The sequence below is a fragment of the Ixodes scapularis genome, unplaced genomic scaffold, assembly GCF_016920785.2.
Source record: "Ixodes scapularis isolate PalLabHiFi unplaced genomic scaffold, ASM1692078v2 PGA_scaffold5__190_contigs__length_132052651, whole genome shotgun sequence".
In the NCBI taxonomy this organism is placed as follows: Eukaryota; Metazoa; Arthropoda; class Arachnida; order Ixodida; family Ixodidae; genus Ixodes; species Ixodes scapularis.
The window spans coordinates 91064397-91080012 of record NW_024609880.1 but is presented as its reverse complement, the minus strand read 5'-3'; the positions used below and the strand labels follow the sequence as shown (position 1 = coordinate 91080012).

Below are 15616 nucleotides of genomic sequence, written 5' to 3'. Positions count from 1 at the left end.
CGTGACCTTGAGATGACCTTGGAAGGGGTCACGTGACCTTGGGGGTCACGTGACCTCGGGGGTCACGTGACCTTGGGGAGGCGACCACGTGACCTCGGGGGTCACGTGACCTCAGAGGGGTCACGTGACTTGGGGGTCACGTGACCTTCAAAGGGTCACGTGGGGTCATCTTGGGGTCACGTGACCTTGAGATGACCTTGGAAGGGGTCACGTGACCTCGAGGGGTCACGTGACCTTCAGGGGGTCACGTGGGGTCACGTGACCTTGAGATGACCTTGGGGGTCACGTGACCTTGGGATGACCTTGGTTACGCCGACGCCGACGGCGACGGCGACGGCGACGGCGACGGCGACGCCGACGGCGACGCCGCTCAAGCCGGGAACGGGCCCCTAAGAGCTGCGCTCTAAAACGAAAGCCGTTTACAACTCCCTGTAACACCGAATTGGAGCGCAGCTCTTGAGGAGGAGGAGGGAAGGGTACTGTGGGTTACCCGCTCTCGGGGAGGGGGGAAGGGGGGGGGGGGTCATATGAGCTTGGGGGGGTCACGTGACCCTCCAGAAAAAATTTTCCGCTAAATTTAGCGGGGAATTTTTTCCGCTAGATTTAGCGGGGAAAATGTTTCGCTAGGTTTAACGGGAAAATTTTTCCGCTAGACTTAGCGGGGAATTTTTTCCGCTAAATCTAGCGGGGAAATTTTTCCGCTAGATTTAGCGCGGAATTTTTTCCGCTAGATTTAGCGGGGAAATTTTTCCGCTAGATTTAGCGGGTCAATTTTTCCGCTAAATTTAGCGGAGAAATTTTTCCGCTAAATCTAGCGGAAAAATTTCCGCGCTAATTTTTCCGCTGAATCTAGCGGGAAAATTGTTCCGCTAGATTTAGCGGGGAAATTTACCCATAATGCACAGCGCGGTTACGCCGACGGCGACGGCGACGCCGACGCCGCTCAAGCCGGAAACGGGCCCCTAAGAGCTGCGCTCTAAAAAGCAAATGTATTGAAGAATGGTCTTCAATAAACAATTTAGTACCATAGCCCACTGTATACTCACAAAGCCTGGCAGTTCGACGACGGAGCCAATGAGTCCCCGGTCGCAGATTTGAAGCGCGACGATCTGGAGGCACAAAGCATCAAAGAGCCAGTTCTCGGGAACCTGGACGTCAGCGCACAACTTTTGCAGTGGCGAGGACCTAAAACACTTTTCGCCAACAGAAAAAAAAAAAAAAACGTAAAGTGTGTTTCGGCGTCTCGCCGCAGCGGGGCGCCAGTCATGAGTCTCTCCTCTCATCCGTTGTCTGCCGCACCACCTTTTCTATTTCGGCGGCCGCTTCTCGTGGCGATCTGCAAAGCTTTATCAGTATAGCTATGGTAGTGCAAACTTGAGCGTCTCTACCTGCCACTCATGTAGAAGCGTGCTTGATACCGTAAATACAAAAAATCGTACAGCCTTTCAACTCTCGTGAAGAAGGAAGACCAGCGGAGTTGTACTCGATGCACCGTGTGCTTCTTCTTCGTCGTCGTCTGTTTTTCGCGCTGTTTCCTACGATGAATTCCCACCAATGGGGCTCCCAACTATCCATTCTGCTATTATAGCTGGAAACGTGGCCGCCATCTACGAGCGACGGCGGAAACCCAACTGCTTGTGTGCTTGCCGTCGTCGCTTATAAATGGCGGTAGCTGTCCAGGTACGTTTGTGTTGACATACATGGACACGATCCTGGGGAACCTAGCCCTTAACAGCTCCGCTGTAACAAAAGAAAAAAAAGTTCAACGCCGTCGAAGCAAGCATCAAAGCTAAGACGCTTGAGCATGAGACAAAACACGCGGTTTCAAGCGTTTCAAAGAAAAACTGAAAACAAAAAGCGTCGGGACGTTAGATATTTCGGTGTCACCAAGCAGAGGTAAGAATCACGTACTCTAGCGGGGTGTTATGAATCTGGCACTTTCGATTGTCTTGCGGCATAATTTATTCTGAACTACAGACAAAGGATATCTCAGCAAAGGCGCCATAAGTAGTGCGAGGCCCAGTCAGGTCAGTTTGTACTACCCGAAATGAGGACGCCACAGTTTGTTCAAAGCTTCAGCGCAAGAGGTCTTCCTCGGGCTAAAAGTAAGCGAATTCTGTTTTGCATCATTTTTTTTTTAACATCAGATTTGAGGCGGTCAGGAAATAGAAATACCTTGAGGGCATATCCGATTCACAAAAAGCACTCTTGGCGCTTAACCAAAAACGGCCTCGCGTACGATATGTCAGGATGGCGTCTGCGCGACCCGTCTCATTCTTCACAGATATTAGCTGGACCAAAATGGTATCGGCACAATATTTTCGATTTGAGGCCAATATCGGCGCAATATTGCGTGCTGCCTGGGCTGCATATTTCCACGTCTTCGTTGAACTTTTGCCAGCGGAAACGTTTTTTTTTTTTTTTTTTTTTTTTTTTTTAAATTGACGTTGAACTGATAAAACTGGTGTACGCGCGACATGTAATTTTCGGCTAGTGTCGGAGGGAGAGTTCGATCGGAATTACAAAAACTATTCGGTAGCACTTTGTAATCTTACGCGACCTCGTGTGGCGATTAATTATACCCGACGTTTGTACCGCCGTACACCAACAACAGTTTCACCAAAGCAATGAACATGAACGGTTATGAAATCACGGGTGTATTCGACTGTATCGCCATTATGCCTCTTTCACACCGCGTGAACGAAGGGCGTCAAATTCGTCCATACACCCTTTTTACACGCTTTCAGACACCATCGCTACAAGCGGGGGCGTAAAAAATGCATGTAACAAGTGTAAATCATCAGAACACCTTTCTACACCCACCGTTATTCAGAGAGAGTGTAAAAAGGATTTAACAGGGGTATTTTGTTCTAACTTAAACCATTTTACACCCTTTTTACACGATAATATGTGTTACAATATTTAGCATGCGAAGTCAATTAAATATTCGCGATGATAGGGATAGCGGTGCAGTGTTGACTAAACAAACGGTAACGGCATATAGGCAGTCCAATAATATTACATCAAACAAAAATAGTTTACGTCTATGTGCAGTACGACGTGGTATCTGCCTGTCGGGGTGGAATACTTCTACCTGACTATGCGAAGTGGTTAACCTTGCTGGGTGTGAGCGTGCGTACGTGCTCGAGTTCCTCTGTTTGGCTGTCATACTCAGTTTCACCTTGCCATAGAGGGCAGCTGACGTGTTATCTAAATTATCCACCCCAGCCAATCCAGCGCTCTGGTTGTATCTCACTCAGAGTGTCGCTGCGTCTCTTCCGAAGGTCACATGACGCTCCCACAACACGACATTGGCTTCAATTATTTGTATCCTCTGCGGTGTATCATAAGTTCAAAGGTGTAAAAGCAGTGCTACCTAAATAAAAACAAACCGGCTGGACATAAAAATAAAAATAAAAATTACAGAAAAATTTATTGGTGGATTATTAGAAAATGCGCTTGCATAACCCTTGGAAACGCCGCACACTGCACCCTTTGGGAAACGCTAACCTGACCCCTTCACTTTTCTCTTTTGGCTTTCTCTTTTGCTTCCTCTATTTTTCGCTCCATCGTTTTGGCCTCGTTACGGGGTCAGTGTTAGGGTTTCCCAAAATGGGACGTGTGTGGCGTTTCCCGAGAGTTATGCTAACGGATTCCCTAAAAATCCACCAATGGATATTCGTGTGGTTTTTTTTTTGCCCCTCTTGTTTCTACTCTGCCTGTCCGGGTACGTCGACGCCCTTGGATAAGGTCATTCATATCACTCGTGGAAATCCACACCACTCGTGGAAGGAACCGCACTCGTAAAACTTGTGGAGTGAACCGCATCCATTGCTTTGACTACGCACGCACATCAGAGCCCACGCACCTCTACTACGGAAACCCAGAGCGGAGAACAAGCGGCGACGGCAGAGCGGCAGCTGTGCACGCCCACAAAGCCGCAGTGCTGAATGAGATGTCGTCATCGGCGAAGGGCAACGCCTGGCAGAGATTAAACACGACGATTATGTCAACGTTCGGCTCAAACTTGACTCGAAGCCGAGAGCTGACTCAGCACTCGTTACAATCTTTGTCCAGCGTTGTATAATTCGGGAAGTGCACAGGTGGTAACGTTTTAGAGGGACACTGACACTCCCCAAAAAATTGTTTTCATTTTTTGCCAGGCGCTTCATTATGGTGTCGGAGGACTACCCAATTAATATTTTGCAACAGAGTAGCGTATTTTTTTAATAAAGCCAAAAGACGCAACTGCTCGAAACCGAAACCAAAACCCGACGGAGGTCGGAGAAGTGGAGAGAAGAGAGTGAGTGGCGGAAGTCACGTGGCTACACCCAACCGTGCCGCTTTTTTTTTTTTTCTCCTCTCCGTAGCAGACGACACGACATGCGGCGTACGCGAACTGTTCGCCGTGGCGTGCGCTTCTTTTGCAGTTATGTTTGTTCCGCTCGTTGTTCTGTACTCCAAGATGAGTTGTTTTGTACAATGAGGAGTTGGAGATGAGTAGTGAGTGCCCGTGGTGAATTTTGATTGGCTCCGAAAAGAATACACCCAAGATGTTGCGTGAAGAGCTGGCTCACATGTCCCGCGTCCGAAACAGAAGTGGCATTGTGCGACAGAGTTTCCGAAAGATCAACGGGATCGGGACCAATGGCTGGCTGCAATTAATGTAGAACATATACGGGCACCTCGGAAAGCGGACACAACCTGATTTATATGCTCCTTGTATCTTGTGGAAAGTGATGACATTGAGTTCGCAGGTGTCAAAAAGGAAATCCCATACTATTTAATTCAGCGAAGTGTCGTCCACAACATATTTTTACTATTTTTTTTTGCTTGTTTCTTCAATGACAATTGTAAAAAAAAAATATTTAACCATAAAAAAATGTTAAAAAAAAGGTCCTACGAGGGATGGAACCCGGTCCTACCGCGTGCGAAGCGGACGTCGTTCCCACTGAGCTAGTGGAGCACTTCTCCAATGGTGGATCTCTCTCCTTACTAATATTTCAGCCGGTAAACTGTAAGTTGGAAAGTTTGCTGTCGATTTCCCTTTAGCAAAAGCACTACCGGGTCGAACTCGGGAAGCACCATGCATTGGCGACATTCGCACCTAGAAAAGAAATCGTACGCGTGCATATTCTTCTCGAAGTAGACACGTCGTGCTTGAAGTTTGCGCGAGCGATGTCTTCAGCCACGAGAAGGGAGCGACGTCTCGGCGACGTCTTCGTGCAAATCGGCTTGGTGGTCGGGCGTGTCGTACGGGATGAATACCAATTCTTTTGATCAGTCCCAAAAATCTCTTTTAAAAGTAGACAGAACTCGCCGGTACCGCGAACGACAGTTCTGAAATAGAGGTCCCACGCCCGTCGTCCGCTGCCATCGCCGTTCCCGGGAGTCCCACGATACGCGAAACGGCGAACACGCAGAATGCTTCCGGTAGTCTGTGGAACTTTTTTTTTTCAATCAACGTATTTCCAGCTTTTTAGAAGCCACAAAAAATGGGTTTCATATTTTTTTCTATTTTCAATATTGAGTGTGTGCCTTCAGTGACCCACGACTTTGATTAAATTTGGTGGTCGCATCGATACCTTAGAAAACGGCCCGTGACCGCGGAAAAGAGAGTGAGCGAGACTCGAACCGGCCAGTTCTTGATCGGCGGTTTTCGGGCGGAAAGAAACCGAATTTCGAGCCGCAAATTCTGTTCTGGGTAGTTGAGCTCTCACATGTCACGTACAACTAAAAACCTCGGCCAGCATAAATACCCTGTCAGTGTCCCTTTAAGGTAGAGTAAGGAACGGGTTTGAAGCGGTTCTCGCTTGGTAAAGCAGGTCGCCGAACCGATATTTCGAATGCGTCACTGAACTGGAGCCGAACCGCAACAAAATGTGAAGCTACTGAATGCGAACCAGAATCGAACAGTAATAATAACCGGTTGGACAGCCTGCATATATTATGTAACTTAGAAGTCACATGCATTAGTAGTGTTTTATTGGGCGCACAACTGAAGAACAAATGTTTTGATATTCTTCTAAAGCATAAGTTTGGCGAATGCCGTGTTTGGGAAAACATGTAAATGTAATCATATTTTCTCTACAGCGGGACTTTAGTAAATATTTATAGCTCCTCCGAAGATGTCGGGTCTTCGATATGTGGGGATTGTTTGTATTTATAACACGACACATTGAAAGGCATTGGGTGTTTTAAAACACAAGGCAACTCAAGATGCGGCTTGTTTGAGATAATGAAGATACATCGCATGGTCCAAATGCTTCCTTCTTTCAACTTGTGACTGCATTTTACGGAATAAAACACAAACTACCTCCATAAATGTTCGCGCTGCATGTTTTTTTTTTCTCTAATAAGTATTCAAGCATTTAAAATAACTAAACAATTTACGCTTCAATTGCCATGATATAACTTTTATTTTATATCGTAATCCAGCGAATTGGTAATAAGCATCACATCATGGAAATCATTCTTTATACAGCATGTTCGCGAAGCCATTCCCTTTAATCAAGAACTAGAAATATGAAGCCACGGGAGGTAATACCTTGAGAAGCAGTTTAGCGCGCTAAACAAATGTTTCTGAGCATAAACTACTAATTAGGGATACACAAGAGCTTAAGCAACAAAAATATAAAAATATAGACATGTACAAATATCTCGTCATATGAGATTTGAAAACTTCCTTTAACACTAGGTCCGGCGTATTTCCAACAAAACGGCGATACTTACAACAAGACTGTTGTGAGATTTTATCGAAAATAGTAGAACATAATTTAAACGTAAATTGTATACTTTTTTCAGATGATGGAATACAAGAACACAAGCTTCTCTACTCTGACTATGATAGCTGTTCAATAATAAGAATAACAAGAAAAACTGAAGGTAAGCTCGTGCTTGTTGCCGGCCTGAAAAGCGTTATAAACTCGATATAGAGTCTATAAGGTATTGAGTTGTTCAGTTTGTTTAGAATATGCAGTCAACGATTTCCCTATACTGAAAGTTATTGTGTGCGCAACGACGTAAATGACCAGGTACAGCGAAAATCCGAGACACATCAAAATAAAGAAAATAAATCGGGCTCGAATATAAACATTAAATATATCTCTTAATGTAAAATGATGGATACAATTTTGTCCTTCTAGCTTGTCTAAGACATTCAACTTCCTGGTCGAAAATTTCAGCAAGGGCTTCGTCATAAACAGGATCACGCTTCCCGTCGACGTTCCCTCTTAGGGCACACTGGAATCGCTAACGACTATGGAGCAAGTGGGGCACGCTAGCGCCGTTTATGAGATGACACTTGAACTGCATTTCACAAGAAAAAAGTTGTTGCAGTATTTCCGAATTCAAATGTACTTTCTAGTCAAAAATTTCAGAAGGGGATTCGTCATAAACAGCATCACGCTGCCCGTCTACGTTCGTGCTTCGGCCGCACTGTGTCCCCATTTTGCATATTTATCATCACTTCCGTGTTTCATTCTGTCTTTAAAACCATAAACTATGGTCACAAAGGTTTTAAAAGATGGTTCTTAACTTTGTAAAAAAATATTCGTGCCAATAAGAAAGAGTGACGCGTGGAAGTCTAATTATCATTTATTCTGATTAAAGTCTAAATCACTCCCACTAATATTATAAAGAACGCTATAGACGTGTCATAGGGGACAGGACACCAACTTTCTGCGAGTAAAAATAAATAAAATTTTATACACTTCTGAGGGACACAAAAGTAATCCCACTTAAACGCAAGAGTGCATGAAGAGTAGCATTCAATTTCTTGTACAAAAATACAGTCTCGCTTTAATATTGTTTCGTAAAAGGGTACAAGATCAAGCAAATTAAGTAGGTGTTCATAATGAAAGTGAATGCGCCTTCAAACCCGTCTGTCATAGCTGTACATACGAGTCGACGCGGCACTTTTTCTAAAATACATGATTCTGTCATTCCAGTGGTGTTCCATGCAACTGATCAAGACTCTAGTTTGGACAAAATAAGGGCGCGAAATAGAATTATGGTATCTTGAGTACAGCAATTGCCGTCATTCGGGAAATAACGCCTAGCACCTAATGATGGTCATTCACAATCTTCGAAACGTGCTCAGTAAACGAAAGCCGAGAATGAAACAACACTGCCAAGTCACGAATAGTATCCGACCTCGCTATAGTTGAACCTAACATGTTATACGGGTATTCAATTCAGCTTCTCTGACGGGTATGGGAAACAATATTGGTCTTATTGGCTTCAAGTACAAAATTATTTTTGAAGCACCAATTTAGAACTGCCTGAACATCGTCTTGCGTCATCTGGCAGTTAATAGTTCCATGAACTTCACGATAAATGTTTACAACATCTGCAACTTGCTGCACAAAAATGTTGAATAACAGCCACCCAAGATAAGACGCCCGAGGCACTCCAGTATTTGAAACGTACGAGGTAGAAAAATACCCATCATACAGCGCTCTTTTGGTCTTCCACCAAGATAACTTGGCAAACAACTGCAAAACAAGCTAGTCATGCCCAATGCTGACAATTTGGCAAGTGACAACCTATGATCGAAAGCTTTAGTGCAATATAAATAAATAGTGTCGGCTTAAAGCAAGTAGGCAGGCGAGCTGGTTAAGGATATACCTGGAGTGAGGGGACAAAAAGGACGGTCAGATACGATACTCCAAACGCAGCCAAAGATTTATTTCCCAAACCACATACTTAAATAGGCCCACAAACCCTTAAGCGCGATCCAAACCAATGCGTTTTGGCACGCGTGTGTGTCGTGCACTTCCCGAAAATTGCGCATTTTGTGTCTCCGCGCTGATTCTTTGCGCCTTCCGGGAGCGCATAAGAAATTTGGAGGATTTCAACTTTTTCTGAACGCGCACAAAAACGCGCTGTGACGTAGTATAGGGTGCTCCTCTCCCATATCCTCTCCGGGCCAATCGGTGGAGGGCACCAGTTCGGGCTCCGCGTTTTTTGGCCATCTGGATCAGGCGCTCTCCGCTCGCAAGAAAGCGCACCGTCCTAACCAACGCGCATGCTTGTGACTCAGAAAGCGCTTTGGAAACAGCAAAAACGTCAAGAAATGCGCAATTTCCAGGAAGCGCATGACCTACGCGCGCACAAAAACGCGTTGGTTTGGATCGCAATTTAGTAGGCACACGCTGCCTGAGGTCACATGACCGTGGCAGATAATAACTAAAGCACAAAATACCGCGGCGACTGGGAAGAGGACACTAGTCTGTGGGGAAGAAAAAATCCCCGGAAGACTCAAACCACTCGCTAAAGGCAAGCAAACAACACTAAGCAACCAACAAGATAAGCACTTCAACCACACCCCTTCCGCCCGGCAGGCGGCCGACCTAAGAACACTTAGTCCAAAGAACCTAAAAAAACTTGAGTGCTAAGAGACGTTTTAACTGGGTTGGTAGGTGCAACGGACATATTGCTGAAACAACCACTATTCCAGTAAATCATCGACGACTCCTTTACAAGACGTTTATAAGCGTCTCTTTGCTTACACATAATCGCAGTGTCTTGCCACACAACACTACATTCAACGCACTGGGACATGTGTTTGGCCCAATTGGAAGCCTCTTTGCTGTGTTTAACATCTCTGTTGTGTTCACACAGTCGGTCTTTAATGAACCTAGCAGATTCGCCAACATAACAAGAACGACATTTTACAGGAATTTTGTAAAATACACCAAGATCACAACTCACTGAAGGTTCCCTATGATCCTTACTACAGCCGCTCACTCCTCTCCGCCAAAAAGGAGTTAATTCCAGTTTAGGACGAACCCTAGTTCGTCCTAAACTGGAATATGCAGCTTCCATCTGGAGCCCCGGTATCACCCTTGCATCAGCTGTCGAATCTATTCAGAATCGTTCTGCCCGTTTCATACTCTCGAACTATCATCGTACAGCCAGCGTAACTTCCATGAAATCGTCCCTCTCCTTGCCTGATCTCTATTTCCGAAGAAAAATATCTCGTCTATGTTTATTTCACAAGATTTATTACTCTAACCCCGCTCTCTGTCAAGCATTGTTTTTAGAACCATCGTACATATCATCACGTGTAGACCATGACCTAAAGGTAGAGATTCCCCATTGCAGCACATTCACTTTTAATGCTTCTTTTCTACCCCAAACCTTCATCGATTGGAATCGCCTTCCCGCACATATAGTCTCAATAACTAACACTGTTGATTTTAAAAATGTCATTACCAACTTTTTAACAGGTGATGCGTAGCGCGTGTTTTTTTTTCTGTGTGTTTGTGTTTTTGTGTATTTTTTGTATTTTTTGCCTCGTTCAACTATGTTACTTTTATGTGTTGACCGCCCACTCCCCTCTGTAATGCCTTCGGGCCCTGAGGGAATAATAAGTGAAATGAAATGAAATCTGTTCAGACAAAAATCGGGTTTAAAAATTACAGTAAACCCGAACTTCCCTTGCTAGGCAAACAGGTTTGAGACACGTGATGGAAATACGGAAGAGAGACAACCTTTTTCTTTTCAATTCGTCACCTGTTTTGACATCACTGCGCTTTAGCAACCGAAGTGCAATAGAATATATAAAATCACTGCCATAACCAGCCGAGGACAGTCTACCGTAGTTGTTTTCCCCACCCAGGATATAAAAATTACAAGTTTTCCAGGCTACTCCATAGATGGCGCCAGCGCCAGTACGAACACTACCAGGTCAACTTTTTGTTTAATTAAAAGATAGACGTACTTTAGCGAAAAGTTAATTTTTTGACGACAGGGCGACAGCAAAAATTGGGTTAACGAAACAGATCTGGGCAACGTTTCGGCCGTCACGTAGCATATCAGCAGAACCCCCCCCCCCCCCCCCCCTCCCCTTCCCCGCCAGCCAGGATCCGGGCATTTCGGTTTAGAATGCTTCGGTGTAGAGCGTTCCGGTACAGCCTCTTCGGTGCACGGGCTTTTAAGTGCGCGGACTTTTCGGTTCAGACAGTTCGGTGCACGAACTTTTCGGTGCGCGTACTTTTCGGTGTAGGACAATTCAGTGTTACATTCCTAGGACGATTCTGTCAGTATTGAAAAAAGAGCCGATTAGTACCTACCAGGAGATTCAAGGAGACGGCAGGCTCTTTAAATCGACCGGAAAATTCGGTTTCCTAACCTATCGCGCTATGACTTTGTGCAGGGTTGACCACAGATGGTGCTTTTTTTTTTTTTTTTTGTAAAATTTGCAAAGAGCGAACTTACCTGAGGAAAAAGTAAAGAAAGAAAAAGGCTTAGCTCCCATGGAAACGCAGCGACGCCACCGGTCTTCAAACTACACGGTGCCGTTTTGCACAGAGACAAGAGGTGGCGCAACGAACGCCGCCAACGAACGAGCGTACGGCGCCGAGAGCCAGCGTCTTTAGCAGATAATCTTTTCGACTCAAAAGCGGAGCGCGTTCCGCGGGTGGCGAAAGTAGCAGGAACAAAAACAGGCGCGGTAACAACAAGTAACTGCAGTTCCTTGTCTGCTAAATACGCCGCCTCTCGGCGTCGTCTGCTCGTTCGTTGGCAGCAGTTGGCGTCGCGACCGCTTGCGTCATCTCTTGTCTCCCGTGCGAAACGGCGCCGTGTTGTTTGCAGACCGGTGGCATCGCTGCGTTTCCATAGGAGCTAAGCCTTTTTCTTTCTTTACTTTTTCCTCAGGTATTCGCGACTCCAGCAAAACGGACGCCGCCAAGCGGGAAAACGAGGAACCAGTCGGTGCAGGTCGCTCCGCGCCCCGCCGCGTCTCTGATGGCTTTTTGCGGACACGTGCTATCGGCGCGGAGGCGAGCAATGTAATTTGACGAAGGTCCGAAAATTTCTTAAGTTTGCCTGAGTGTTCATTAGTGTGGTGAAGCCTCAGTGGATTGTTTCTTTTTATCACGTGTTTGAAAGCCCGTTTACTCCACAACACACGGTCGCGTGCTTTCACTTTTTTGGACGAGGAGGAATCACGGAAAAAAACGTTTTGATTTCTCGTCTGTCTCTAATCACATTCAAAGTGACGACTGCTTGGTAACTGATAAGTGGTTTCTTTGTAAGGATGTAGAACAGTGGACTGACGTCGACAGACGAAGTGTTTCACTGGAGGGAACACCAATGTTGCAGTCAAGTGAATGGGAAGGTTCGATAGCTGCTTTCCTTGAGTTTGGGTGTGCTCGATTAGCTTCAAGTTAATTTGAGCCACTAACGCCGGCCGGTGCGTTGGCTATTCATCTTGGCGGCTTTTCGCCGAAAAAGACCACATTGAAGGAGTTGGGCTAATTTCGCAATTACTTGATTCAGAAAACCTGGTCGCTGCATATGATTAATGAGGGAAATTATCTGCTTTCAAAAGGTGGGGGACGCGTCTCGCAAAATTAGAAGCTGTCACGTCATTAGGATCTATCGCGCCTCCAATATTTATATTATAACCCCTGTCGAAGCCAGCAGCAATATACGTCTACATTGCTCAGGTTGATCGGCCACAAAAAGTACTCATTTTATCCTTTCAGGATTTGAAGTCAAGTTCAATGCAGAGAGGTCTGAGTGAATCTCCGATGAAGACTCTCCTCAGTTTGTCCGCATTCGTCTCCGTTCTACCGGCTAGAACCATTTGGCTAAGCTTAAGTGTCTCTCTGTCTGTCAAATATACTTTTATTCAGCAGTTCACCTAATAGTTAGTCAACTACGTTCATATTTCAACCCGAAGAATATATTAATATCCCTTTAGTGGGACATAGTACGTAATATAATACATAATCCGCATATTCGTCAAAATGACTTCTCCATTGCTACTAAAACCTGAATTGAAATACGTGTATCAGCTACTTAGTGAAGCGCCAGCGAGTTGACATGCTCCTTGGTTCAAGAAGCGCTTGCTTAATTTTCGTAATTTTCCTGCAGCCTGTGTTCGTGACTGAGCACACGACTGGAGTTGTTTCTTGAAACGCGGACAGGCACAAAACCTCAATTTCGCGGACAGATAAGTCGCATGGTCGAGGCATGCGAGTTAGCTTAAAATTACTCTCGGTGGAACAATTTTGTAGCCCTCGCCACTTTCCTTAGATGATCAAAACTAATTAGAGTCTATTACCGTTTCTCCGGAGCCCATAGTTTCGGTTTTGATCGAAGTCTACGAAACGAAAGTTTGACAGGAAAAGAACGAAAAACACCGCCAAAACAAAACTATGCTCGGCAAGTTTATGCGCACCGGCTACACTTAACTGTCTCAGTTCAAATACCCATAAAATTGGGCATTCAACAAAAGTAAATTTGTTAACTTGAATGCGCCACCCATTCAGGCGGCCCGGCCGAGCCGACGCGACCTCGACTCAGCCGCCATGTTTGTTTGGTAGTGGCGCCCCCTATACGTCGCTGGAGTCGCGAATATTCGCTCTTTGCAAATTTTACAAAAAAAAAAAGCATTATCTGTGGGCGACGCTGCACAAAGTCGTAGCGCGATAGGTTAAGAAACCGAATTTTCCGGTCGCTTTAAAGAGCCTGCCGTCTCCTTGAATCACCCGGTAGAACTGTTAGAAGTAAGCGTTGTCTGATACAGTATTTCAGTTAGAGCTAACACTCTCCGAACCGGTGGATTTCAAACGGAGTCTAAAAGTTAATGCTAGATGTGTGCGAATAGTGAAATTTCAGCTCGAATGGAGTTAGAATTAACTAGTACCTAATATTGGTCAAAAAGCCAAACGTCAGATCGATCACAAATACCAGAACTTTTGTTTCGTAAAAAATCCGCCTACATAAAAAAAAGACGCGTGCGTGTTTGTTCCTCTGCAGTCTACGCAGAACAAAGATGCTAGCACGAATAAAACGGTTGTAATGACACCATTTAAAAGGCAACCTTATAAAAAGCTGAAGACGTTCATAAAAAAAACTAAAAAAACAGGAGTTATATGTGAATTCTAGCGTATTTTTTCTTGTGCATTTGAATATCAAAAGCATTTGATCCGAACATATCAACAGATGAGAGAAAGCCCGAAAACCCACCGCTGGGCGTGATATCATACCCAGAGGCTTCAACTGCCCTGCGCTTGCTGTTGCGGTTCGGAAAATCATAACCTGCGGCCTGCGGTGTTGGTGTATTGAAATATCCGAAAACGCAAATTCTACGAATTTGAAGATTGAATCAAATTATCGGGACAATCATTAGATGGTTAGACTTTGATATTCAAATAATCACCCAACCCTAGTTTATCCATAGCTTTTGCCATACAACAGTATTCTGAATGCATGGATATACAATATTGCCATTATTTATTGATAAAAAAAACAGTAAAACGTTTCTGTATCCTACATAACCTGTATGTTTTTGTTTTCTTATATGTATGCTACATCGAATGTATCACCAACGGTGGCATTCTTCTGTAAGACCACGGGATAATTAAGGGCGTCGTGAAAGTTAGTCAATAAATAGGTAAACGGTGGAAACTCGGATAGACTTTTAGCAATATAATGTATTTGACAATATTTTAGCTCCATTTCTAATTCATGTAAATATTCTTGTGCACAGAACTGCGGAATGTTATTCATAATAAAATTAATTTACTACAGAAAACTGTTTGCGTTTATTGCCAGTTTTTAGTTCTTGATATATATCTTTACATACCAAAGTTATACGTACTATCATGATTTTCCTTATTTCTTAAAAGACGAGTGCAAACGTTCCCATCAAATCTTGAAAAAATTTCAAAGGGACACTTTTCTTTTTTAGATTTGCACTTTCGGTATTTAGTCGGTAGGTTTCCTGATACAATATGCATTTCTGAAAAAGATAAAAACTAACATTGCAAGAAAAATGAGCAACTAACCTTCAAATAATGTTTTTAGGACTCTTCTGTGACCTGCTGCTGTTTAGAAATGCGGCAGACGCGGAGCCGCCAAGTCCTTGCAAAGAAAAGTTTGAGGAATATTGCAAAGGAGACAGGGTTGAAGTTTACACTTCTGATTGTGGGACCCAACAAGAAGAAGCTGCCTAAAGTTGCATGTGAGGATTACAGAGAAATCTGTGTTGCGATATCCTTGATATAAAATGGCATGCTAAAAATACTGATTCCTTTTCTAACACGTTCACTTTGTGTCAACAAACACACCACACAAACATGCATACAATCGAACTGACAGATCTGTTCTTTTTCGCAAATTATTGAGGGTGGAAAAGGACCACGGTCAAAGCAATGTGTATATAGGTGAGGACTCACAACACGGCGAAAGCTGCGACGCGATCGACCAGATAAAGTCCTATTGGTGCACGCCCGAGTGTCCTCAGCCGACAGCGTCTCCGCCGTCCAACCAGTGCACCCCCCCCCCCCCCCAAAAAAAAAAAAAAGAAAGAAAAAGAAGTGTTCCGTTCGCAAGGCGTTGGGCTCGCGTTCTTTCCGTTCTGTTTGTTTCGGAGCGTCTGCTCGGACCTTCATGGACGCTGGCTTGAACACCGCGCGGGGGATCTCTCGGCTTCAACGCCTTTATACAGATGTTATCGCCGCCGTTGAGTCACGAAACTAGGGTCAATGAAAAAACAGTGTCTAAGAAAAACGCGTAGTGCAATTTCCAAGTTCTAAATGACATGAGGGAGCCAGAAACGACTTTAAAAACGAACATGATTCTAATAGAAAAGCGT

The 15616-nt window shown here is 44.6% G+C and overlaps 1 protein-coding gene across 1 annotated transcript in view; it reads left to right on the top strand.

Moving 5' to 3' along the window:
* The window catches only part of LOC115325591, a 40658-nt gene extending 25683 nt beyond the window's left edge, over positions 1-14975 (top strand). The window contains exons 4-5 of the mRNA XM_029986315.2: positions 6805-6885; positions 14827-14975. Coding sequence (XP_029842175.2) covers positions 6805-6885; positions 14827-14975 — 230 coding nt within the window. The remainder of the gene's footprint in view (positions 1-6804; positions 6886-14826) is intronic.
* The last annotated feature ends 641 nt before the right edge of the window (positions 14976-15616 follow it).